The 24512-nt window shown below is 39.8% G+C and overlaps 1 protein-coding gene across 1 annotated transcript in view; it reads left to right on the top strand.

The window, feature by feature from the left end:
* Positions 1–24512, top strand: part of NRXN3 (neurexin 3) — a 751638-nt gene that overhangs the window by 42858 nt on the left and 684268 nt on the right. Inside the window, exons 2-3 of the mRNA XM_053944975.1 lie at positions 1673–1974; positions 8544–8705. Of these exons, the coding sequence (XP_053800950.1) occupies positions 1687–1974; positions 8544–8705 (450 nt within the window). The 5' untranslated portion in view covers positions 1673–1686. The remainder of the gene's footprint in view (positions 1–1672; positions 1975–8543; positions 8706–24512) is intronic.

Raw genomic sequence — 24512 nt, 5'->3', positions numbered from 1 at the left:
TTCTTGCTAATACAGCCAAGGATGCAGCTGGCCTTTGCTGAAAGGACAGGCACTGCTGACTTGTGCTCAGCTTGTCCACTGGGACCACAGGTCTTCCTCTGAAAAGCTGCTTTTGAGCCAGTTGGCTCCCAGTGTGTGCTGCTGCATGGAGCAATTTGGGTGGCTGTTTGCTTGCAGGAGTATCTGGACACATGGCTTGCTTACTGAAGTACAAACACACATTGCTTCTGCAAGAGTCTCTGCTTAAAGCAAACCTTTCACTTGAGAATGTTATACATACAAGCTGCAATACTGTACTGTTTTGTCATCATTATTTTATGCTGTGAGAACACAGATTTTACCATGTAGTTATTCTCCAAGAATGGCTATGACAACAAGTATTTTCCCTTCAGTCTTGTACTAATAAATTCTGGCTAATCCTTATCAGGATTACTAAATGGTACAAAACGAAACAGAAAAATACTATTAATGTCAATGAAAATAGGACCAGCATTTGCCTTGTGCAGTGATTTGTAAGCAATGGTAACTTGACTGCTTGTACTATCTACTGCTCAGCCTTGCTTTCACAGCTGGGAGTCAGGAAGGTGCTGCAATATGGAGTGAGGGGTGGGATCTATACAGACTCCATTGCAAGTACCATTTCCTCCCAGCTGGCAGTAGCCAGCCCTCTTCCAAGCCTTCCTGTCACTCTCCTGTGTTTCTTCCACTGGATAAAATCAGGGTATGCAGCTGGCTCAAGTCACATAAGCACAATACTGCAGCAGAACTGGCTTTGAGTGACTGGAAACTCAGGTGCTGGGAAGTAGACCTCTAGCTCACACAGGGGATTTTCATGGTATTCAAATGCTGCTTCCAATTGCTGAGAAATAAGTGCAGTGGCTTTTGTTGTTGTACATAAGAGATTTATTTTCTTCATGAGGAAATATTAAATGTCATGTGCTGTGAATAATTCTCCCATGTTTATTTTTGCTGATTGAAAAAGATGGCCTTCTCTAGTACAGATTTCCTGGATAAGGTGATAAGACAAGGCAGAGTTCTCAGATGTGTTTACCAGCAACATTACTTATAACTGTGGACAAAATGTTTTATTTGGACTTCCCTCATGCTCTCAGAGAAGAAATCTGTAGGACACTTCATGTGGCTCTCTTGTTTGCTTGGTCTTTCAATTGAAAGAAAGGGGCAGCTCTGTTAGGATTATATTCTGGTGTCTTTCTTAACTTTCCTGTCGGGTAGGTTAAGATAGATTCAGATGGCAGTAGTGCTGAATCTAAATACTGATCTTTGTGAAATGTTGGTATTTTTTTAATCGACACATGTGGTGGTTGTGTTGTGAATAATAGAGCTTTCCATCCCTCTCCTAAAAAGGATGTGAAATGTCTTATAACAGTCCTTAAATGTGCTTTTCCTGGACTCCACCGCATACTGTTGAATGGTCCCTATGGAGACAGTGCTGCAGTGAAACTAAAAACACAGCACTGAAATTCATCGCTACTGACGACCCTGCAGTTAATTCTCTTGGTAGCCATATTACAAAAGGAGCTCTACAGTTATTAGCATGCCTTGATATTTAGCTCTACAGCTGACAGTGCCGTGGGATGCCTAAATTCATGACGACCGTAAATCTCTTCTTGGCTGACCGCTGAATAGATCTCTTTTTTCCCTTCCTTTCCAGCGCGAGATGAGAACATGGCCACCTTCCGTGGCTCCGAATACCTTTGCTATGACCTGTCGCAAAACCCCATCCAGAGCAGCAGCGATGAGATCACGCTCTCCTTCAAGACATGGCAACGCAATGGGCTCATTCTGCACACGGGCAAGTCAGCTGACTACGTCAACCTGGCCCTGAAAGATGGTGCAGTCTCCTTGGTCATCAACCTGGGGTCTGGGGCCTTTGAGGCCATCGTGGAGCCGGTCAATGGCAAGTTCAATGACAACGCGTGGCACGACGTTAAGGTGACACGCAACCTGCGACAGGTAATGGTGGAGGGGAGAAAGTGCTGGGGAGAGTTTTGTTTTGTTTTATTGGGACAGGCAGATGGGTGAGAGTAATGGAGAAATGGGGAAGCTCAGTGCTATTGCTAGAGTTTCTCCACCTATTCTGGATCTTGGTGCCTAAAGGACAGTGAAAAAAACATTAGTTGATGGGAATTTATCCCTCCTGCAATATGTTCATTTCCACTTTATTAATTTTCTATTTTTTTCCTGGTTTGATTTAATAATAAAAACTTGTGACATAACTTTACTTTCATCTCCCTTTTCCTTTTTTCTTTTTTCTGTTCTCCCTTTTAAAAGTTATTATTTCCTTAATTATGATTCAATCTAATCAGTAATATTCTTGTTGCATTTAATTACTGTGGGAATAGAGCCTATTGCCAACAGCCAACGCTCTACACCTCTCTCCTTTTTCTCTCAGTTTTGTTAATTGGTTTAACCATTGCCATGATGTCACAGTTCTAATTCTGAAAGTCTTTTGTTTTTCTTTTCATTTTCTTTTGTGTGTGCATATGAGTGTGCAGGTGTGCAGACTGGTGGGTATGTGTGTAATTATTTTAACTTTATAGCTTTGGAATTAATTGGCTGGAGTCTCTCTGAGTCTTCTTGATTCTCTGTTCTTCTTTTCTTCTTTTTGATTTTTTCCCCTTCTTTCTATAATGAGATTCTACTTTATTTCTTGTCTCTGCCTTGAGACTCTTCTGTTTGCTGTGAGGACTGGAAAAGTGGAAGGATCAAAAAACCCTATGCAAACTCAGATTAACCCAGCACCCTACAATTCCACTTCGGAAAAGTTTTTCTGATTTTACCACTGTAATTTTGCACATCTACACGCTGCTTTTCCTAGCAGACAACTATATCAGGTGACGTATTTGGTAGTAGGCTACTCTTAAAATCCTGAAGCCTTTCTCATGAAATATAAATTCATACATAAATAGATAAGAAAAAATTAAATAACTTTGCTCTGAAAGCTGGTAAATATATCAAGTCACTAAGGGCCATCCGCTGCATAATAAATGATGTTTGCATGGTGAATAGGAGCTATTTGATGTCTTGCTGATAGGTAGAGGAGCAGAAATAGCTTGTAAACTAAGATTTTAAATTAAATTAAATATCAATTTGTGAATACAATGTGACCTGTTTATTTTCACATTAATGTCAATATTAGCACAACCTTTAAATAGCTTTATGTAAATTTATACAATGCAATTTGTGGTAGCATTTTACACTAGCTAAGAGCAAAGTGTCTGTGAGTATAGGATAATCAGTGCCAGGAATCAGAAAAAGTCTGTACTAGTAGAGGTCAGTGGATAATTTCTCTGTTATCAGGAATTCATTTCTTTTCAATATTTGGGTTTGGGGCTGCAAATTTTTATTTGTCTTTCACACATTAAGTCCTTATATTTCTACATGCTTAGGATGTCTGGGTCTGGAAAAAAATCTGTCATCATACTTTAATGAGACTACAGAATTCTCACCTATGGAAAAAATCAATATGTTTTCAATAGTTTATATACAGATGAAAAATTCATTTCTTATGCAGTGGATGGTCTTAATGATCCTATTTTGTTTAATCTTTCTCATCAGTATTGTAGAGGGAGATGCACCAAGTGGTCTAGGTTTGTCAGTCTCGAAAGGTCAGAATATATGGCTTTATTTGATGTGGGTTTTTTTTTTTTTTTAATTTTTAGGTAGTTTCAGAACAGCTGGTCCTTGAATATCTCAGTAGAGGTCATTGGCCATTTTAGTTAATTGTACTTTTTATTTTTCATTTGAAATGAATTTCAGTGGGCAAATGTGCCAGAAGCAAAATTAATCCTTGCTTCAATGCCAGGATTGGTTTGAATCTTGGAAGATGCAGAAGGTGAAGGGTCACAAACAAAACTGTGGATGGGAAGCTGTTACATTCTTTTTCTTAATATTTTAGCTAGTGATTTTTTAATTGGTCCACAGAAGTGGACCAAGAAAATGGAAATCTGTCTATGCCTTTTCATATTTGATGAGACCAGGGCAGTACTTTGGCAGTTATTACAAAGTATGTAGTCCCTTGTCAATTAAGCAGCACTGTAAATTTTTGAGCCTCCTGATCTATTCACTGTGAATGTTTCTAAGTGATCCTGAAATTTTAAAGGGTCCAACTTTACTGGCCAAGATGTTTTAATTAGATGGATGGGCTCTTTGCAAAGAAAGGCCTGTCTTCAAATAAAATTACATTTAAGTAGCAGAGGTGATTTGGGGTCCATTTCTAAAGTTAAACATGACAGAATACAGTTAACCAATAAATATAAATAAGGCTGGACTTCTTTTTTAGTCATCTTTTCCCTGGATGCTTGCATTTTAACTTTTGATCTGTCTCAAAATTAAGACATTGACCCAGAACATAAAGCTGCCCAGATATTGGAAGTGGTGAGGCCTTGAGGCAAAGCAGTCATGATAGTCCTAAAAGTTGTCATCCAATATAATTTTGTATCACCTAAATAATTTTGTATGTAAAAGACTATCGGTTCTATGTCTTTCCTGACATAAATTCACCTGTAACATTGCAGTATAATATAGTTCACTAGAAAGTCTTGTTTCCAGCTGTGCTCATGTTTCCTTAAATAACCCATTCCAAAACCAAACATAAAATCCCAATAAAATATATTGCCTCTGAATGTTGAAGCTTTATAACAAAATCAGTAGCCTCCTTGTAATTGGTTGAAAATACTGCACTGGAGGTAGATCTATTTCCCCTTAAAATGAACTTTAAAAGCAATAATTTAGACATTCCAAGAATATTACCTAAATCTAAGCAATTGCAGCTAAATGGACTATCAGCAGCTTCAGGATGCTATCTAATCTTTTCCTCTGCTTTTTTGGGGGCTAAGAGAAAGGGAAGGAGGATTTGAATAATTTTTTGGCTGTTTCTAGAATTAGAGTGGAACTTTAAATAGTTGGACTTTTGCCGAGTACTTTCTGGAATTGTTAAATGTTTTGTAGCTAAGCTGGGAGAGTACTACGGGCTGCTTTTTTTTAGATCAAATGACTATCACAGCAGTTAATCTCCTTAGAGACAAACCAAGTGAATCCACAGATTCCCTTGAGTAGTGATTGTTAATGTCAAAGCAAATCTCCTTGTTTATTTATCTTATTATTTTAGTTAAAACTAAGCCCTCTTTCTGCCTTGTGAGAAATCTTTACTTAGCAATAGGATCACGGCTGAATTTTACCGGGGCTTTCAGAGTGTGTTTGGGGCAGTGTGGTCTGGTGGGAGGAGGAGCAGAGGAGACTGAAGGTCAGACTTTCTGTGTCTGTCTTCAGGTCTGCTGCTGACACTCTGTTTGGTTTTTAGCATGCTCTTCACCCAGTCCCATACTTCAACTCCCTTGTTTGTAAAAATTTACCAACACGACCATTTGCTGTAAGACTTCCTTGGTGAAGAATTCAGGAGTTTGTGCTCATTATTTCCAAGTACAGACTATTATTATTATTTCATTATTCACATAATTTTTCCCATTGGCACATAACCTTGGGACTTCATGCTCAGTGCCACAAAGTCTTCAAAACCCTATTTCCCTAGTCAATGCACAACTCTGAAGCATACAAGCAGATGGTTTTTACACAAGGCAGTGTAGATCTTGCTTGTGTAGTTTAGGATCATTCTTGCCAACTTCAATCACACTGGAACAGGGACTTGGAGCCTCTACAGGCTGCCCTTTCCTATTAACACTAAAGCTAGTCGCAATGCAAAATCTACTATGAAGATCTTTAGTTCCTTAACTGCTAAAATGCAAAGAAGGCAAGTGTAGGTTCTAACAGTTGATGCCTGCATGCCTCGGGACAGCTTAAAAAAGTTCTGCTGAACCAAACCAACTGGTAAATTCTCCTAGCTCCTGTGTAATAGAGATGCAGTGAAACAGGAGGGACACTAGGTCTTGTCAATCTTCTGTCTTCAACCTGGACACAAGGGACACAATTCTTTCTACACAATTTCTTGACACGTTTCTCCCTACAGTAGGAGAGATTCAATTCCTGTATCTTGGATGACAGAAGTGAGCTACAGGCAAACAGCCAAGCACAGGCACTGTTATGTGCTTGTCCTGAAAGTCAGAAAATCAGCTACTGTAAGGAAACCTGCAGACTGGGAAACTTGGAAGGAAGTCTTGGACTCATCTTCATCTGTATCCTCCAGCCAAAGGAAATACTGGCCTTATGATATTCTGCAGCACTTGAGGGTAGTGAAGCTTGGAAGAGGAGCTGGCGTGGTGGTGGGTCGAAGGGAGTCATGGTTGGGTTTGTGCTGAAGGGGGAAGCTGTGTACTCTGTGTGTATATCTCTGAGCCCAAGGTTCTTGTTTGAGGGAAGCACCTTGATGAACATTTGAAGAGTAAGTATTGCACTGTTTTAACTTTGCTTCAGGTCTGGATAATGTGTATGAGGGTAGAAGTTAATGACTAATACCAGGGTGGGAAGAGTAAGCAGCTCCTTGTTTCTTTACAGTCTAAATGGCATGGTTCCCCATAGAGTCCTGGTCATATTGTCCTCTTTTTCACTTTGTGTGTGTCAGGTGCCCCACGCCTTTTTTTGAAAAACTAACACTAGATCATTCATGCAATGTGTCATTTTTACTAACCAACTAATGTACTAACACCCTAACGACTCATCTTTGCTTTTAGTTATTTTAATTAACAATCGTTCTGTTCACGATTTTTTAATTTCCTTTCTTCCCCCTTTTCCGCAAAGCACTCAGGCATTGGACACGCTATGGTAAACAAACTACATTGTCTGGTAGATATCATTCTTATTGTCTCTTTTTTTGGGTTTGCCGTGTGTTACCTGCCTTTTCCTCCCCCTACCTGCTCTTTCCCCCCCTCCTTTATACTTACTGCTTCCTTTAATTTTATTCTAATTTCATTGAAAACACGTTGTTTTCCCCCTTCTTTTTTTTTTTTCTTTCCTTTCTTCTTTTTGAATAGAAAAATGAGCATCAAAAGCAACTAACAGCTCTTCTGGAAATAGGGTTTGGACATTTCTTTCATTATTTTCTTCACCTCTGTCTTCAGTTCTTCTTTTCAGTGATAAACTGTTGGAATTTTTTGTCCCTTGTTTTTGAGTTTAGATTTATTTCTTTTGCTTTTGTTTTCATTTAGATTTTTTTCTTGGCTTTTAGTTTAGTGTTTTTTTTTTTTTTTTACTCTGAAGGTTTCTAGATCAGAACCATTGCAGGGCCTCTAGTCCGTGGTGGTGAAGGCTCTCTTTTTCTCTCACCCTTTTGTTGTGACAATGGCTATTACGGGCAAACTGGCCAGAGTTGTCCTCGTTCTCATGATTTTCCCCCACTTCCCTCCCTCTGCTTTCTCTCCTCCCTCTTGCTCTCTCTCTCACTTTCTCTCTCTCTCTGACCTCTACCTGCGTGGCCAACAGGAGCTCAGCCAGTTGTTTGTTTCAGTACACACTCTGCATGGCATGTCCACGTCTGGTGACTCGCCCGTCTCCTCCTGGCCTCGATCTATTTTCCTCCATCTTCCCTTGCAACCACTAACAACATCTAAGCAAAACACATCAAATTCACTTCCTCCTCTCCCACCCTTTCCTTTTGTCACCCTTCAACCTCCATGTGTTTGTGGTTAGAGATTTTGGGGACATTTCTGTTTCGTTTTGAGTTTTTTTGTTATTATGGAATTTGTTTGGTATTTTTATTTTTGATTGCATGCAAGTGTGAAATGGTTGTTTCTCCCTTTTTCTTCTCCTTCTCTCTCTTTATTTTGCTTTTTTCCTGTCATCTTTCTGGACCTTAGATATATTGGCATGACTGGTCAAAGTGCAGTGTGTGCACGCTTTATAGCTCTTTCTTTCTCATATCCACTTCTATCACATTTGTTGGTGTGTGATTGATTTATTTTAATTTATTTTCGTTTGATTTATTTTATGCTGATATTTTGGTTAGTTTGAATTTTTTTTCTTTTTTTTTTTCTTTTTTTCTGTTTTTTTTTCTTTTTTTTGTTTGTTTGTTTCTTTGTGGTGGGTGGTGGGTGTGTGTCTCTCCAGGTACATGGCATGCACATCCATAATGTATTGAAAGTGAGTTCCCTCTCCCCCTATCCCTGAATGCATGATTGTCAGTGTGCCGTGAGCAAAAGAAACTTAAAAAATAAAAAATACCAACCTTGTCTTCATTAGTGTTTTTTTTTTTTTACTAACAACCATAACTAACTGTAATCATGAAAATAAATTCTTATTAATCATAAAATCAGCTAATATGAGAAACGTCTTTCAAGGACAGTTATATTTTCTGGCCTGAATAGATGGAAAGCATCTGGATGGATAGGCTGCTGGGTAAGCCTGAGAGTGCTGATGCACCAGAAAAGGAAGAAGCAGATGCTGAAGCATTTCTCTGTGGGAAAATCAGACCAGAAAATAGAGCTCGACTTAACTAAACAAAAAAAAGCATACCAAATCTCAACAAAATCCTTAATAAAACTGGCATAAAATTATAGGGGAGGTAAGTTGTTCTGTTCAGGATTGTAAGGTCATTACTGGGATTTTCTTTGTCCTTTGTGTCCCTCAAACAGGTGACAATCTCTGTGGATGGCATCCTTACCACCACGGGCTACACACAGGAGGACTACACCATGCTGGGCTCAGATGACTTCTTTTACGTGGGAGGGAGCCCCAGTACTGCTGATTTACCTGGGTCTCCAGTAAGCAATAACTTCATGGGCTGCCTCAAAGAGGTAACTATTTGAAATTAATTCTTGTCTCTGTGCTTTTGATTTGCTAAAGTTGTCACTCTTTCCTGCCTTACACAATTAATTCCTTCCCTGGTGCCTAATTTTATACTGATAACTGCAGCAGCTCTGTAAAGATAAACTTGTCATTCAGCTGGTCAGAAGGCTGGAAAACTCTTGAACTTAAGGGCAGAATCACACTTCCAGTGCTTGGATTACAGAAAAAATGCTCATGGTAGTCGGAGAGGTGTCTTCTCTAAGCTGTTAACCCCTCAGAAGAAAGCATTACTATATTCTAGGCACTTAGGCAATAGCCATTATAAAAAGAACAATGGTCTTTGATTACTAAATAGCATTTTGAGATGAAAAAATCATAATCAGAAGCTTATTTAGAATAATTTTAAGGTCCTGGATTTCACCTGGGAGTATAGTTAGATCTGAATTTTCCAGGAAGATAGAGAAATAGAATAAAACAGAAAAATGAAAGTTGAAGGTAGCATAAAAAGTGTAAATTTTGCAAGGAGAATGCAGCATACGAGTGTGTCAGGGAGGTGTGCCAATCATGTGGCATGTGGACATGAAGTGTACCGTGTGTTATTATTTGGAGATGCCTCTCCCTGAATTAAAGTGCAAACAATACCATATGGATTTTATTAAACAATAAAATGTTAGGTAGAGAGGTAGAAAGACGTGGAAAAGAGAGAAAAAGAGAGAGACAGATCAAACAGAAGATAATCACCACTCATGCATTCAGTGGTGTCCCATTGGTCCTTCACCCTAGGCTTCTCAGTGGTGGGGGGCCTGGGGTCACTCAAAACTGTTTATGTATCTTTTCAAACAAAGGAATTAATGCTCATTGGTTACACACATTTTTTATTCTATTGGTTTAATCATTCCCTCACTTCTAATGTTAATTAGTCCCATGCTCAGTCTTTCTGGTTTTCTTAGCTGGTGGGTTTCTTGAGTTGGTGGATTGCGAGTCAGCAGTCATAATCTCCCCCTGATGGAATTACCTTTTACCCAGTCCAAGCTGATTCAGCATAGTTGCTTTCCTTGTGGCCCGTAATTTCTGCATTCTTTATGTCCATTATGAGTTATACATTCTGCTCTCACACCTTTGTTTATCTCCCCCTAGGCTTGAGATAACACTTGGACAATAGAATCACCTCTATGTTATCTCAAGTTCCTGGTCACGGTGGCTTAATTTACAGTCCAAGTTCCTGGTATCCATGGAGGCATATTTGGGGAAGGGACTGGGAGGTGGGGGTGTCCCTCAGTGGTCACAGATGCCATTTGTCCTATAACTTGGGGTGATCTCTGTTTGACCAGTGATATGTGTAGAAGTTGCTTCTTTACAAAGTTCGCCACAGTGGGAAGTTTTGTCTGGATGCATTACCCAGGATGTGCTGACCAGATCTCCCCTCTACCTGGAGTTAGCACTATCCTGTCACTCCATTCTGTGCTCATCTCATGGCAAAGTCATGACCTTAACAGTATTTGAGACAGACAATTATGATCTTTAAGTCCTTACACTGGGTTTCTAAGTCTGTGCACTTGAGTGGCTGCATTGGTCAGGAAGAGCTAGCTGGTTCTGGAAACTCTTTTGTCTTATTCTGGCTGGTTGCACTTGCCATATAGTTAATCCACAGCATTGAGAAAATTCACACATATGTAATAGAGATTGGACTGCCTGGCTAGCAGCAGGAACCAAAAAAGTGATCCTTGGAAAAAAAACCAAAACAAAACAGTTAAAAGATGAGTTCTGTCCAAATCCCAAACTTGGTACAGTTTCGTTTTGATGCTGGCTTGCAGTCATCTTTTGTCTTCTTTCTTCTCTCTTCTAATGCAATTTGTGATTATCACTGTGATTAATAGGGATACAGATATTGAGGTCTCCACAAAGTGTTATAAAGAGCTTACATAGGAGTCATGGAAGCAGCAATGCTGAGCTAGATGTTGTTTGGTGGCTGTAATTGCCTTGCCAAATCATCATCCTACTGATGCTCAACTCGTGGTGTCAGGGTTTGTATGTTATGTGCCAGGCCTCTGATGTGAGGGAGAGTTGTTAGGGTCTGAAGCTGCTCTCCTGCCTGACCTCTAGATGAAAGGGATGTACATATGCTAGAGAAGAGTTTGTGAGCATCTTCTATAGGAAATGAAACTTTGTTGCTTGAATACAAATGGCCATACAGAGATCAAATCCTTCTGGTTACATTTATAGAGCCTTGGGCCTGGTTTTCGTAGGCACTGAGCATCCCAGTTTGATTGAAATCAGGAGGAGATACAGCCTCTTAGTGTCTCTTTAAATCAGGATCTTAATTTTATTTATGGATGCTATGAACATAATACTTAGCAGAGGCCATTTTTATGTGTGCTTTAAGTCAAGCCAATGGAGCAAAGAAAGCAGTGACAAGAAAATCTTCAGCAGCTTTATTATTTATATAATCATTTGTATTCTGTTAGCTTGCATGATGTGCTAAGAGCTGCCAACATAGTCATCCCAGGCTCATAATGTTCTATGGGAACGAAAACCCAAGCAACTGCTTAAGAATGAGAGGAAGAAAACAGATAATCAAAATGTGCTTTGTAATCTTCACTTGACTAAGCAATGACAGGAGATGTGTATGAGCAGATGTCTTGACTTGATGGCTGCTTTAGAGCTATAGTCTGCTTAAAAGCACCCCACTTATAGTAGTGGTCCAGTAACACTTCCAATGAGCTTTGATCCTGGAGGAGGCAGAACTGGGTTAGTGCAGTGCTTGTGTGCTTATGATGTGTCTGGTTCCAGAACTGGCTACAAGGAGCTTTACTTGGCTTTCTGTGTAGCTTGTCAGCATATTTCGTAACTCGGTCCCCATAGCTTATGTTTTAAGCTTACATTTTTTTTCTCCATGGCCAAAAGGGATGCTCAGTCTCTCACTAGGCAGTACTGGAGGAGCTTGGATTTTTAACAAAAACATTCTGAGCTAAGTAAGTTAGAGGAAGGGCTAGGAACAATATTAACAAATATTGTTCCTTTCAGTTTGTCCTTTCTAGTAGAGCAAAGCTCTTCTTTCAGAGTTAAGTCCTAGCTATGTAATTGCTGATACCAGAGACATAGCACACCCCAAATGGATTGCACTATTTGTAACGGTGGAGAACATCCTGCCAAGCCCTGTACTGAGCTCTTGAAGGTGTTAAAGCAGAATGGTCTCTGCATTCATTCAAGACTGGCTCTAGGGATTTGTCATGTTCCAAGGAAGCTAAAGGGATTTATGAAGACTTTGAGGTGAAACTTTCAGCTTTTCCACTGTAAGCTCTTGTATTTCCTCTAGACTTCATCAGTCTGAGAGTACACCAACAAATTTGCTCATCTTGGGGCTAAGAGGGCTCCTTGAGTGGCTCATTGCCTTCCCACTTCCTCTGAGACAACAAGCAGGTGCTGAAGTGGCAGGGGGCAGAGTGCCTAGTGACCATCTCTGCCCCTTCGCAGCAGGAAGGGACTTCTGCACTCAGCCCGGGCTGGTGCCAGGAGGAGGGGCAGCTCTGGCAGGGTAGATACTTCATGTGAGCAGAATGTAAGCCTTGGCTAGAAGGAATTGGAGTGTCTAAGAATGTGTTCCTGACAAGGAACTAAGGGTCTCAGGACTCCTCTGCTGTAGTATCTATATAATATTTTATAAAATTAATCTAAATATCACATTATCTAGATAATGTTCTCTTTAGGTCAGATCATTGCTGACCTAATGGTACCTTCTTTTACCATAGACTAGATTCTCATGTTTCTTGTTTCATTTGGGGCTACAGGTTTTGACTGAACAGGTTCCTAGCAGTAATATACCTAAGGCATAAATACAAGTATTAATGTGTAGTTCAGGTTGGGATTTTTCCTCTATTTTCATTGGAATTAAAGAGTTCCCTATGTGTGGTGAACCATGTTTGTTTTGCACTTCTCCATAGCCATCCTGGCAGTGTTGCAGTATACCTGACACTCTAATGAGGCAACAAGACTGGAAAATAGTCATACAGGATATGCAAATAGGGTAATACACAGACATGAAATACGAAGATTGCATTGAATCTTAAGGTTTTTTGCATTGAATCTAGTTGCATAGAATCTAAGGCTTTTTGGACTTTCATTCTTAAGATTAATCATTCTAGATAAAATCTTGGGGGAAGCTGGTTCATCCATTTCCTATCATGGATGAAACCAGATATAGAGATGGGATAGGAGAAGATACAGGAACACATCTTGAGACAATTGAGTAGAAATAATTTTAATGGGTGTCAGGGAAGGTGTGACAGTGCTTTAACAGATAGTGATTGTTAAAAAGGGAGAAGCACGGACTGAAGGTGGAAAGGAAAAAGTATCCAGTAATGGGTTGTATGGAACTTGCATGGCCAGAAAGGGTTAGGACAAGAAAGGTAACAAGAAACAGCTGTGTTTTGTGTGTAATCAAGGGCTTTAGGGAGGAGTTTTTAGTAATCAAGGATGGAGATGGAAAGTGGTAGGGTAGGAATTTAGCTGTGTGGGCAAAGAGGGGAAAATAGTATTTCAATATCCAGTTGCTAGGGAAGGGAGAGAATCAGAATATTTCCTGGGGTTAGGGAGCCAGACACTCAGATTTGATTTACTTGGAGCAGGACTTAAATGGTACAGATGGAGATGCTTTAGAAGAGCCTAAGGTGCTCCCTATAGAATGGATATTCATGAGAGAATTTATGAAATCTTTACATTTTTCTATCAATGCTTAATTAAAATCTAAATTCTGAAAAATGTTGATTGGTACTAACCGCTTGATGGAAGCAGTGAGGCTTGTATATGGGTGGAATATGGCAGAAATTATTACAGGGGTCAGGCACCATCTGTCTGTGATGGGAGAATGCTGTGAAAGCTTAGATCATTTCTGTCTGCAATTTAACTTCTAGGAGCCAGATTTCAGAATGGTTCATGAGTGTGCCCAGTTGCTGTATGTAAATCTTGGATGCTATCTGCAAGCCTGGTCTTTTTCAGGACTATTTGATGCGTAGTGATGATGTGGTTTCTGTTTGGGGATGAGTTTTTCTGACTGCAGTGTCACACTTGGGAGAGGGCTGAAGGTGCAGATGGAAGGCAGCCTAAAACTGGAGGCAGAAAAACACAGGAAAACAGGCAGACAAAGAAAGTTGTAGTTGTACAAACCCCTCCCTAAGCCCAAAAGCTTTTGCGTGCCCAGGATCCCCTTCCACAGTAGTGACTTAACAGAGTGCCAGGAATGCATAAGAGGAGAATCAGGAATCAACAGTGTAGGGATTGCACTGAGGTACAGTGGAGGAACTTACAGCATGAATGGCACTAATTGCCCACATATGTTAATCCAGTACTGCTGCTCCAACTGTCCTATTGTGTTTGGGCCTGTCTGCTTTCTATCTGTATTATTTAATGAATTTAACATTTGAAAAAGGAAGGGAGAGGTTAGTGGCACTATGTAGAAGCAGACAAAGCACAGCCAAAGTTTGAATTTATTCCACTCTTGGTCTCTCATTAATACTCTCTGCCAGAGCCTTCAAAATAGACCAGATGATGATTATAACCCTGACTCCTAAGATTCCAGATCTAGAGGTCTTTAAAGTTTTTGGTTGCCTCTCACTCTCAAACTTCCAGTTGCATTGCTGCTACTCTGGGGGATCAGTCTCCTGTTGCAGCTGTACAGTGTGTGTCTTGGGAGTCAAGAATGTCAGTCATTTTCTCTGTGCATCTGCAGAGCATTCAACACAAAGTCTTCATCAGGTTTTTAACTACCACTGTTGTGGCAACATAAAACAGTGGAGATGCAGGCCAGCATTTTGAGTAGCTGCTGATGACATTCTTAAGCTAATAACAAAAAATCCCCACTTATTTCTGGAAAGATTTGATTTTGAGGTGGGAACAGAGGCATTTGGAAATAGAGAGCAATACAATAGGAGGCAAGATGCTGAGAGAATTCTGAGTAGACCAATAGATGGGGAGGGAAATATGGTAGTGTTTTCTCATTGGGTAAGGCTTATAAGCTCAGGTCCTGGGATGGTTTGCATTTGATATTTCTGTATTAGCTGCAGCTTTGCTTTAGCTAAGGGGTTATTCAAAGCCTCTGTTCCTTATGTAGCTTAGCCCTTGCCTACTCTACCAAAGTGAGGTTTCTGGTAGCATTATTACTTGCTTAATGCATGACACTGAAAGAACTTGGTTACCTGGGCTTTTATGAATCCATAACAACAGCTTTGCTGGCATAATGATATTAAATGAGTGTTTGTTGCAAAATAACATAAGCTAACTTCAGTTATCGATCAATGTCTTTCATCAAATGTTTCTGGATACACAGAAAAGTGGAAGAGTAATGTACTCATGACTGTAGAAAGTTTACTCATTATCTCACAGACATGAAAAGTATTCCAGTTAAGCAGGAAAACAATTTCAAATTGCTTCATGAAATTAATGTTTCGTGAATGGAGCATGAAAATGAAGTGCTAGAATTATTTTTCAATTAGTAAAACATGGGAAGTCCAAAGACAGGAAGTGAGTTTTGAGGTTTAACTTTGGGACAGAAGATGGAGGAGATGTTATTTTATCAACTGTGTACTGAAAAAAACTCTAGGCTCCTCAAATTCTTTCTTTGATACAATTCATATTTCAAAGGCTGTAGAATCCTACAGCCATAATGAATCTAGAAGTAAAAAACATTGTTTGTTTGTTGTTTTAGAGTTCTATTCGCAAACTAAAAAAAATAGGTTCTTGTTAGGGTCACATTTATTACAATATAGTATTTTGTTCTCTGGAACGCCTATCAGTTGGCAAACAGCATCTTGTAGGATTCTAGGTCAGTCTGAGCATGCATATTTTCTTGAGGATTAATTTAAAGGATAATTTGCATATCAACAGTTCAGTAGCATTGAACTCCTAAACTTACTGCACGATTAGAAATTTTACAGAAGTAATTAATAGCCAAAGTCTGAATAATAGAGTATGTATGTAGATTGAGCATACCTTCTGAAGCAAGCATTGATGAACAAACATAGAAACTGGATCTTTCCATGCATGAGGGTGTAAGAGGTTTCTTTTTGCAGAGCTGTGTGAGCTATGTACTGCCACCATACTTAGAAGCTAAAGAGAATCTATGGAACTAAAACAGAGTGGGGTCTAACTGAGTTCAACGGTCTTCAACTGCCACTGGAACAGGTGCCTAGGAAAGAAACTAGCAGAAGAGGTTGGTGTCACCACTGGGCATGGTAGCCAGTGGGCTCATATGTCACAACAGTAAGGGAGCACTCCACTGAATCCCCACTGAGCTGCCCGCATGTGACTCTCAGTCCTGGTGTTGTGGCCATCTGTGCTTGCTTTGCAGTAGGATCATCAGGATCAGGCTTTTTTTCCCGCATAATGAACCTAACTCCTGCTGAGCTTCTGTGGCTGCAAGGGATGTGCCATGTGCTGTGGCTCAGAAAATGAGAGTGTTTACAGGTGTAGAACTATGTTTATATCAACAATTTCAGAAAACATAATGGGGATTGGAGCAATATAGCCTGTGTTTGGTGCATATAATAAAGTTAGTCGGTAGCATTTCAGTATTAAAAAAAAAATCCTTACAAAAATATGTGGTCTAATCTCTACCCATTGAAGACTGAGCAAACTAAGACAGGATACATTGATAGACAAATGTAGCTGAGTCTGAAGTCATCAGCAGAGCAGTGGTGATACTCTGGTAAGGATTTCTGGCTATCTTTCTCATATGCTGTTAGCCAAATGTGGGCCCATTCCAATGGAATATGTGATCTTAACTTCAGCTGTCCAAAGTCTGATGTGCTCATCTTGGACTGAAAGTAAATGAGCCTCTTTTGCTTTACTTGGCTTTGTTCACTGAGATCAGTAAACTCCTGGTTTGGATGAATACTAAAAAAAAATAGGAGATAGGTTTTTATGTGTTGCTTATTATGTTGCACTAAAGAGATTGCTAAGGATCCATCCTTATCCTGTCAGACAGAAATACAAATGGGAGCAGTTTTGGAGAGTCAGGACAGCCATATGCTAATATAAATAAAAATTACATGAGAGAAGTTGCAAGACTGTTCTGTTTTATACATGTGTATAAAACACTTCTGTTTTATATACATGTGTATAAAACACTTCTGTTTTATATACATGTGTATAAAACAGGCATTTTCAGCTACCTCACAAGTGTTCTCTCTTTGGGAGCAGCAGACTGGCCCTGAAAATTGGAGTATTGCTATGACATGTACATTTATATTGTGGGCAGTGGAGAAAGACTGAGCTGCTGTCACCCACCACAAAAATCCAGGCTGCTCAGCTGTGCCAACAAGGGAGGCAGGAAAAGATGATGAAGTTTGAATGTTGAGTGAGTGGGCTGAACAACTCCACCCAGGTCTGCCACTCCTCCGTAGCAGTGAGCCAGCTATCAAGTGTGAGGAGCACAGGAGTGGGCAGGCAGCTAATGGGCAGCATTTGTTATTTGAGCTGCATGGAAAAGGCAGCAGGCTTGGTATAATACAAGCAGGTTTTGTATAGTCTCTGATATGCTCTCTGGTTTAGTTCTTTGTCATTGGTACTCTCTGGCTTTGGTCTACATCTGTTGCACTGAATATTTGTGCCTTAGGATTGTTTTATCTCCCTCCTTTTTTCAAACTGCACAGGCAGAATTCATTTAGTTGGAATTATCAGTGTATTTATCTAGATTCCTAAGCAAATCTATGGGATTAATATAGATATGTGGAAGGATGTAATTTTAGCTCTGAATTGCTACTTAGAGGGTTTAATGCTCTTTAAGCTATGGTTCCATAAGTGGAAGTGTTAGAAATGGTAACATCAGAGCTCAAAGGTGAATTAGGGTCAACCCCTGACCTCTGCTTCCTGTAGCTATCTAGACATAGATGTAGTAAATAGAAGTTTTTTGAATAGGTCTTAAGGGAATATCAGGAGGGTTGTTATATTGTGTACGGTGGCTACTGGTGACTTCACATTGCCACAATGTGGGGAATATTAAAATGCTTGTATTTTCTAAGCACAAATCTTAGCAATTGAACACTTCATTCATCAGGCTGAGCATCAGTTATCTGTGAGCTGCATGGGGCTGATGACGCACAACTGAACAGTAACAACTACGTCCAGGAAAGCAGCAATGCATAGTGTGCAAGTCACTAACCTCCTCTGTCCAAAATGGAAGAGGCTGAGAGGTGGCGTCTCATTTCTAGCACCCCGAGAGGTAATTGTGAGTGATGCCTGCAAAGCATTCTTACTGTATCAGCATTAGCAAGCAGAGGGAACACAGAGGTTTGGGAACTGTGGCAGAGATGAAAAATGGCATTTGGAAATGGGGTTTGAGAATGGCATAATCATTCCTGTTAAATCTGTGCCTTTCTTTCTGATTATTAGCCATTTTAAGTGAAATGGGTTTTGCATCTAGAACAAGTCTCTGAACAGATGATTAATGGTTTTATCTGTAATAACTTCACATTTTATAGAACCCTGCTAGGAGTCCGCATCTGGTGTGCCAAGCTATTTAAAGCTGTGTTAATTCTGTTAATTGCTCTACGTTTATTTGGATTGCTGGCACCTGCGGGCTTTAGGATAATGGGGGTGGGGGTGTGTGTATGTTCTCTCTCTCTTTCTGGCTGAGAAAAATTGGGAGGACTATTTCCTCAGCTAGGAACAGGACCTTGGCAGAATATCCTGGCTGGATTGGTTGTCCTTGAGATTTCCCTTTTTCACTACAGCTGAATGCAGTGAGATGCCAGCCAGAGGCAAGATGCTCCCCTGATTTGGGCAGGAGGTAGGCAGACAATCTGGTTTTGCATGTACTTACCAACATGAGGCAGCAGGAGCAATAGGGAATGAAGCCAGTGGTTTTTCAGAAGGCTGGTCAAATCCATACCATTCTCATCCTGCTTCTCAGCTGCCTTCCAATGTTCCTTTTCCAGTTTGTTTTTGTTTGTGAAGTGTTCCAGTGGGTTTCAAGCCCTGAGCAGATGTGAAGATAAGTATGCTGATGCTTTCTGAACTCCCATCAGAGAAAAGATCTGGCTGGGGAATGCAAGACATTTGAGGTGACTAAAACATTGCTATGAAATACTAGGAGGGGAGAATAGTAGTTTTCATGTTTGCAGCTGGATTGGCCAAACCAGTGCAACAATCTGAAACAGGCTCTGATGACAAATTTTTTCCCAGTCTCTGGCAAGATTACTGCATGGGCAGCAAAGTGCTCCCCTCATATTGTTAACTGCTGACTTAAAAGTTCAGCAGAGCCTGAGAGCTTTGGTACTTGGAGGTTTAAGGTAATATGAGCTCAATATCTGAGTGGGTTTTTCTGTTTATGTAGGGGCCAGCTCTCTCACACCTCTGACATGGGTTTCTAGCCTGTTTCAACTTCAGTGATGCTAGGACAACTTCCCAACAAACAGACTAAGATCAGTTCACACTCTATTACTTGTTTTATGGCTATCTTCAAAGCAACAGTTTTTCTTGAGAAGACTAGTGAGATGCTAAAGTGAAATCTGTTCTCCTAGTGCTGCTGATATAACCATGTGTGTATTTCTGCAGCTGCCCTATATAATCCCTTATAGTGACTGACTAAATGGAATGTTGGTTGTAGCCTCCCAAAGGAGGGGGACTACCATATCACCCTTCTCAAAGATGTAAAGGACTGTAAAGAAAACCACATATTGAAAAGGAAAAAGCTTTCTCAAGACTTTGATAAACCAGGATCCTTGTGATGACTTGCCACTTCTAAAGGACAAGGCTGTTGTGTTTGTTATCTCTCTCAAGTAGAAGATGTTACTGGGGATGCCCACTTTATTTATTCTGTCCACATAGTAGCTAAACAGTCAATTGCACTATTAAAAGCAAAGCTCTAAGAAAGTAGAGTTCCTATTTAGAGTTCATATTTAAGAATGGGTTCTTCCTCTGCAGCTTGAGTGTTTAGCTAACAAGATAAGCTGTCAGCTGAGCACTTTCCTCACTTTCCCTGACTTATATTTCAGGGCTGATTTGTCTTAAAGTAGCCTCATCTAAGATAATGAGAATACTGAACGCCTCCATTCTCCTTTGGTTTGGTGTGCTTGCTTATCCCTCCTTGTCTGAGCCTAGTTCCTGTTACTCATAACTGACACTAGTGCACCACATAGATATGCAGTGCTGTCTCTTCCTCTCTCTTCTCAGTTATTTTCTTACTGTGGATTTCTCATATGTTCTCTAATTAGCATATGCTTAGCTCTTCAGGCTTCAGGCTAGTTTTCATGTTTACAACCTCTGTGACACATTTTGTTAGAACTTCACAAATCATATATCATAGGAGAAATTAATTATGCATGTAACTTATTAGGTTAATAACTTTCATCTTATTGTGAGCTTCACTTAAAGTTATGCATTAATAATTCAAAGGACAGCTTTGACATCAAGTGCATTTTCTAAAGCACTCTATCCCTTCTTATGAGTTTTGTGTCTGTGTGAAAACCACAGATGGTTTTTAAAAACTTGATTCCAGCTGTTTCCACATTTTTCCTGGAGGCTGGATTTGCCTGTGCATCCAGCAGAGGAAGGCAATTAAATGTTGGTCTCCTCTTTGGTTTTGCAACTGGAGTTTAAGGGAAAAACTTGGTATGTATGAGGACACCTTTTGGTAAGAATCATTGAATAGTTTGAATTGGAAGAGATCTTTAAAGGTCATCTAATCTAACCCTCCTGCAATGAGCAGAGACATCTTTTACTAGATCAGGCTGTTCAGAGCCCAATGCAGCCTGACTTTGAATATTTACAGGGATCATACCACCCCTCTTGAAGGCCAGTGCCTCACCACCCTCATAATCAAATATTTCTTTCTTATATCTAATTTAAATTTACCCTCTTCTAGTGTGAAACCATAAGCCTTTGTCCTATTGCAACAGGCATGCAAAAAAGTTTGTCTTTTAAAAACTCTCCTTAAGTACTGAAAGGCTGCAATGAAGGTTCTGCAGAGGCTTTTATTCTTCAGGCTGAACAATTTGAACTCTTTCAGGCCGTCCTCATAGGAAAGGTGCTTTTACCCTCTGCTCATCTTTGTGGCCCTCCTCTGCACCTGCTGCAGGGCTTTCAGCTGACCTTGTTAAACATCATGGGGTTCTCATGAGCTCACTTCTTGAGCCTGTGCAGGTCCCTCTGGATGGCATCCCATTCTTCAAAGTGTGTCAGCTGCACCACTCAGCTTGGTGTCATCTCTAAACTTGCTGGAGGTGCACTTGATGACACTGTCTTTGTCACTGATGAAGGTACTGAACAGTCACAGTCCCACTATTCACTGATCTCCATTTGGGCATTGAGGCATTGACCACAGCCCTTTGCATGCAACCATACAACCAATTCCTCATCCACTGAACAGTCCATCTATCAAATCCATATTACTCTAATTTAGAGAGAAGGAAGTTGTGAAGAGCCATGTCAAATGCCTAGATCTGAAAACTGCCTTCTCAAACACCTGTCTAACAGATCAGCTGTGTGGCTACACCCCCCTGAAACCATTCCACAGACCCCACTTCTTTGGAGTGAGCAGACAAACTTTGATGGTGGTGCCAAGCACTTAAGAATAGTACTGGCATTGTATTTGATCTGTCGCAGCCAGGAGCTTCCTTGGTTTTATTGAGGCCACAATAAGTGTATGGTCAGGAGAGTTTTGGCTAATGTAGTGTAGCTTTCAAGTCTTTCAGTGATGTGTCCCACCAAAAGTCTCTTCAGGAACTGAAAAAGCAATGGCAGAGAAAGAAGGTCTGGGCACAGAGGAAGAACTGGTTGGAAGGTAAAAACCAGAATGGAATAAACAGAATGCACTAAATAGTTCTCATGGGAAGGCCCTAGTGGGAAGTCATCTGGGATCCGTGCTGAGGTCTGAAGATTCATTAGTGGAATTATGAGTGGAAAGGAATGTGGATGGAGACAGCTTACATTTTACTGAGAATATGAAATTTTTCAGGTGAGGATTGTCTGCAGGACTGCAGAGAATGACTTAGTAGTTCTGAATGTCTGGACAAATAAATAGAAGATTAAATTATATGTGTGTAAACACAAATTGAGGTGTTTATACTGGGGGGGAGAGAAAAGAATCCCTATTATGCATATGCAATGATGGACTTTGAGTTGTTTCTGATGTTTTATTAAATAGTTATTTAAAAATATTTACTCAGTGGTCAATATTGGGCAAGTAAGCACATCTAATATTATGCATTTCTAGGAAGGGAATAAGAAAAAACCAGAAAATATAATGAAATACATGTCATTAAATACAACCACACTGGACACTGTCATCCTGTTGTTTTAATCTCAGAAAGGGGAGAAGGGCAACAAAGATCATTAAAGGTCATTAGAGATACTTCTATGCAAGAGCTGTCAGTATAGCCTGGGGCCCTTTGTAACTGAACTGATGGAAAAAGGAAGTGAGAGAAGGGAATCATAGTTTATTTTCTGTTTCTTTTTGAATACAGGGATTAAGTGTAAGTTCAAAAGACAAAGGTTGGGCAAGCTTCAGAACAATCAAAAAGAAATATGATGGCAATTAAAGTAATGAAAGTCCTTGCCATGGGATATTCCTGGAAAAACCACAGAAGAAAAATTATTGATGGTATTGAAATACAAAGACATAAGTTTCTGCATGCAGGCTCTCACAAGCCCCAGATAAGTGGAAATGGTTTTATGGGTGGGTATTGCCACATAGATGCTCTGCTAGACTTGCTTGGGTATTTGATGAAGTGGTTTTCAGATATAGGATACTGATCCAATGTAATATGGAGAATTTTATGTTTAAATATTTCCTGGTACAGCTGCACCATTTCTAGGCTTCCTGCAGTATTTCAAAGTTGAGATTCCATTTGCTTTGCCTTCTATTAACTACAGTGTGCCATAACCCATCAGAGGCTGTAGTACACATAATCCCTTCATTGGAAGTATTGCATAGCAAGGTTATGTTCCTGAAAGCCTGTACACAGCCGAGGGGGGAGGCAGCAGAGAATCAATTTGGTGTGAACTTTGGCATACAGGTTTGTGCAGCAATGTATAGATGTGGAAGTGAGATGTGTTGGAAGAGCTGGAGGAACAGACACACAAGGGTTGAGAAAAGTTTGGAGTGCCCCATGTTGGCAGGAGGTGTAATGATGCCCCTTTGAATGAAAACAGGTGTTCATATGTGTAGGCATTTACATATGAGGAAGCTGCTTTAAATTGAAAGAAAAACAATGAGGGCTAGATGAATCCCAGATATTAGTAGGGAAGTGCAAAACATCATGACTTCTTTCACCATTTATAATTATTTAGGCCTGCAAAACAATTGATTAGAAATGAGGCTATTAGAAGCAGTTTTACTGCTCTGCTTGTTGAGCTGCATTGTAAAAGGATTTGTCTTTCATTAAAGATGATCCTTCTATGCATGGAATTGGGAATTCTGTAAATGTTTGGAGGGAGATTTCCAATAGGAAAATTTCCCCAGATTACTAGAGGCTGTGGTAGCTGCAGACAGCTCTCAAGCCTTAACTTGGATTTGGGGATTTTTCCATCCATGGCTAATGGTCAGACAGTGATCATTTGTATTTTTTTCCCTGTGGCTGTAACTGTGGAAGTAACTGTTAAGAAGGTTTATTACTGTCCAACTGGACTCCTTTTCTGAGCACTGTATACATCTGGAGTTGTCTTTTACAGAAGACTTAAAACCCAAGGAGCATTTTCTGCTTCCTCAGAAAGGTGGATTGGTGGTGTGTAAAAAAGGGATGATAAGTGTTTACCCTACTGGGAAAAACTCCAGAGAATAATAGATAGTAGAAACAGTAAACATCTGTCAGGTCACCTTGTCCATCTTCTCCTGCCAGGAATGCCATTGTTCCCTTCAGTGTATCAATGTGGAAACATTTCTACAGAGTTATTTGCCATGGGACTGTGACTGTCATTTTCTGTGTTCTGTTTACTGCTGCTAAAGATGTCTTAAGGACAAGTAAGACTTCTCTCTGCACCTTGATTTCTTTGCATTTTGGATACTGGAGACTTAACATATATGAAAATAAAAAGTGACTAAATTGAAAAGAATTATTATTTGGAGAATTACATGTATTAGAACTATTTAATTATTTAAAGACTTTCTCAACTAAGAAATCATATGAAAACCTGGCCAAAGGTATTCAATGGATAAGTGGCAGGATCAGGAATAAAAACCAGGAGACATAACACCTGATGTGTTGCTTAGTTCAGCAGAATAAAAATGCCTGCTATTTAAACTGAGTCCATACTCATATTTTCTCTTTCTAATTAAGTGATTTGTGGCATGTAAACATTTCAAGATGTCAGAGAATTTTAAGGCCCCAACCCCCCTCCATATCCAGCTACCTCAGCCTTCAGGTGATTATTCATCCCCATTCATATGTGGATTCAGAGTGGTTATAAACAACAAACATAAAACCTCACTTCTGTGTCCCCCACATTAAATCTCATAATTTGGACCTCTTTAAGTTGTTGTGTTGGTTAACCACCTCCTACTACGAAAGCAATTGTGTCTTTAATCTGTTTGAAATTTGTCTGAAAATGGCCCTTAAATGTGGATTCTGTTGATGCAGTTTTCTACTGAAGCAAAGATGCTTCAGAAGTCTGTTGCCTTTCCTTTATCTTCTGTAATCAAGTCTTTTCTTTATTTATCTTTTGAAAAACTAAACCAATGTAGTTCCTTGTATTTTACTCTAAGGCATTTATTCTAGTTTTCAAGTCATGTTGAAGCTGCTTGATATATTCTTTGCAATTATTTAGAGTCCTTTAACAAAATGTAGACATTAGAATTATACCTAGGGTTACAGTGCATATGGTAT

Source organism: Vidua chalybeata, chromosome 6 (genome assembly GCF_026979565.1).
Source record: "Vidua chalybeata isolate OUT-0048 chromosome 6, bVidCha1 merged haplotype, whole genome shotgun sequence".
Classification (NCBI taxonomy): domain Eukaryota; kingdom Metazoa; phylum Chordata; class Aves; order Passeriformes; family Viduidae; genus Vidua; species Vidua chalybeata.
Note: the sequence above shows the minus strand (reverse complement) of the source record. Positions and strands in the feature narration are given on the sequence as shown.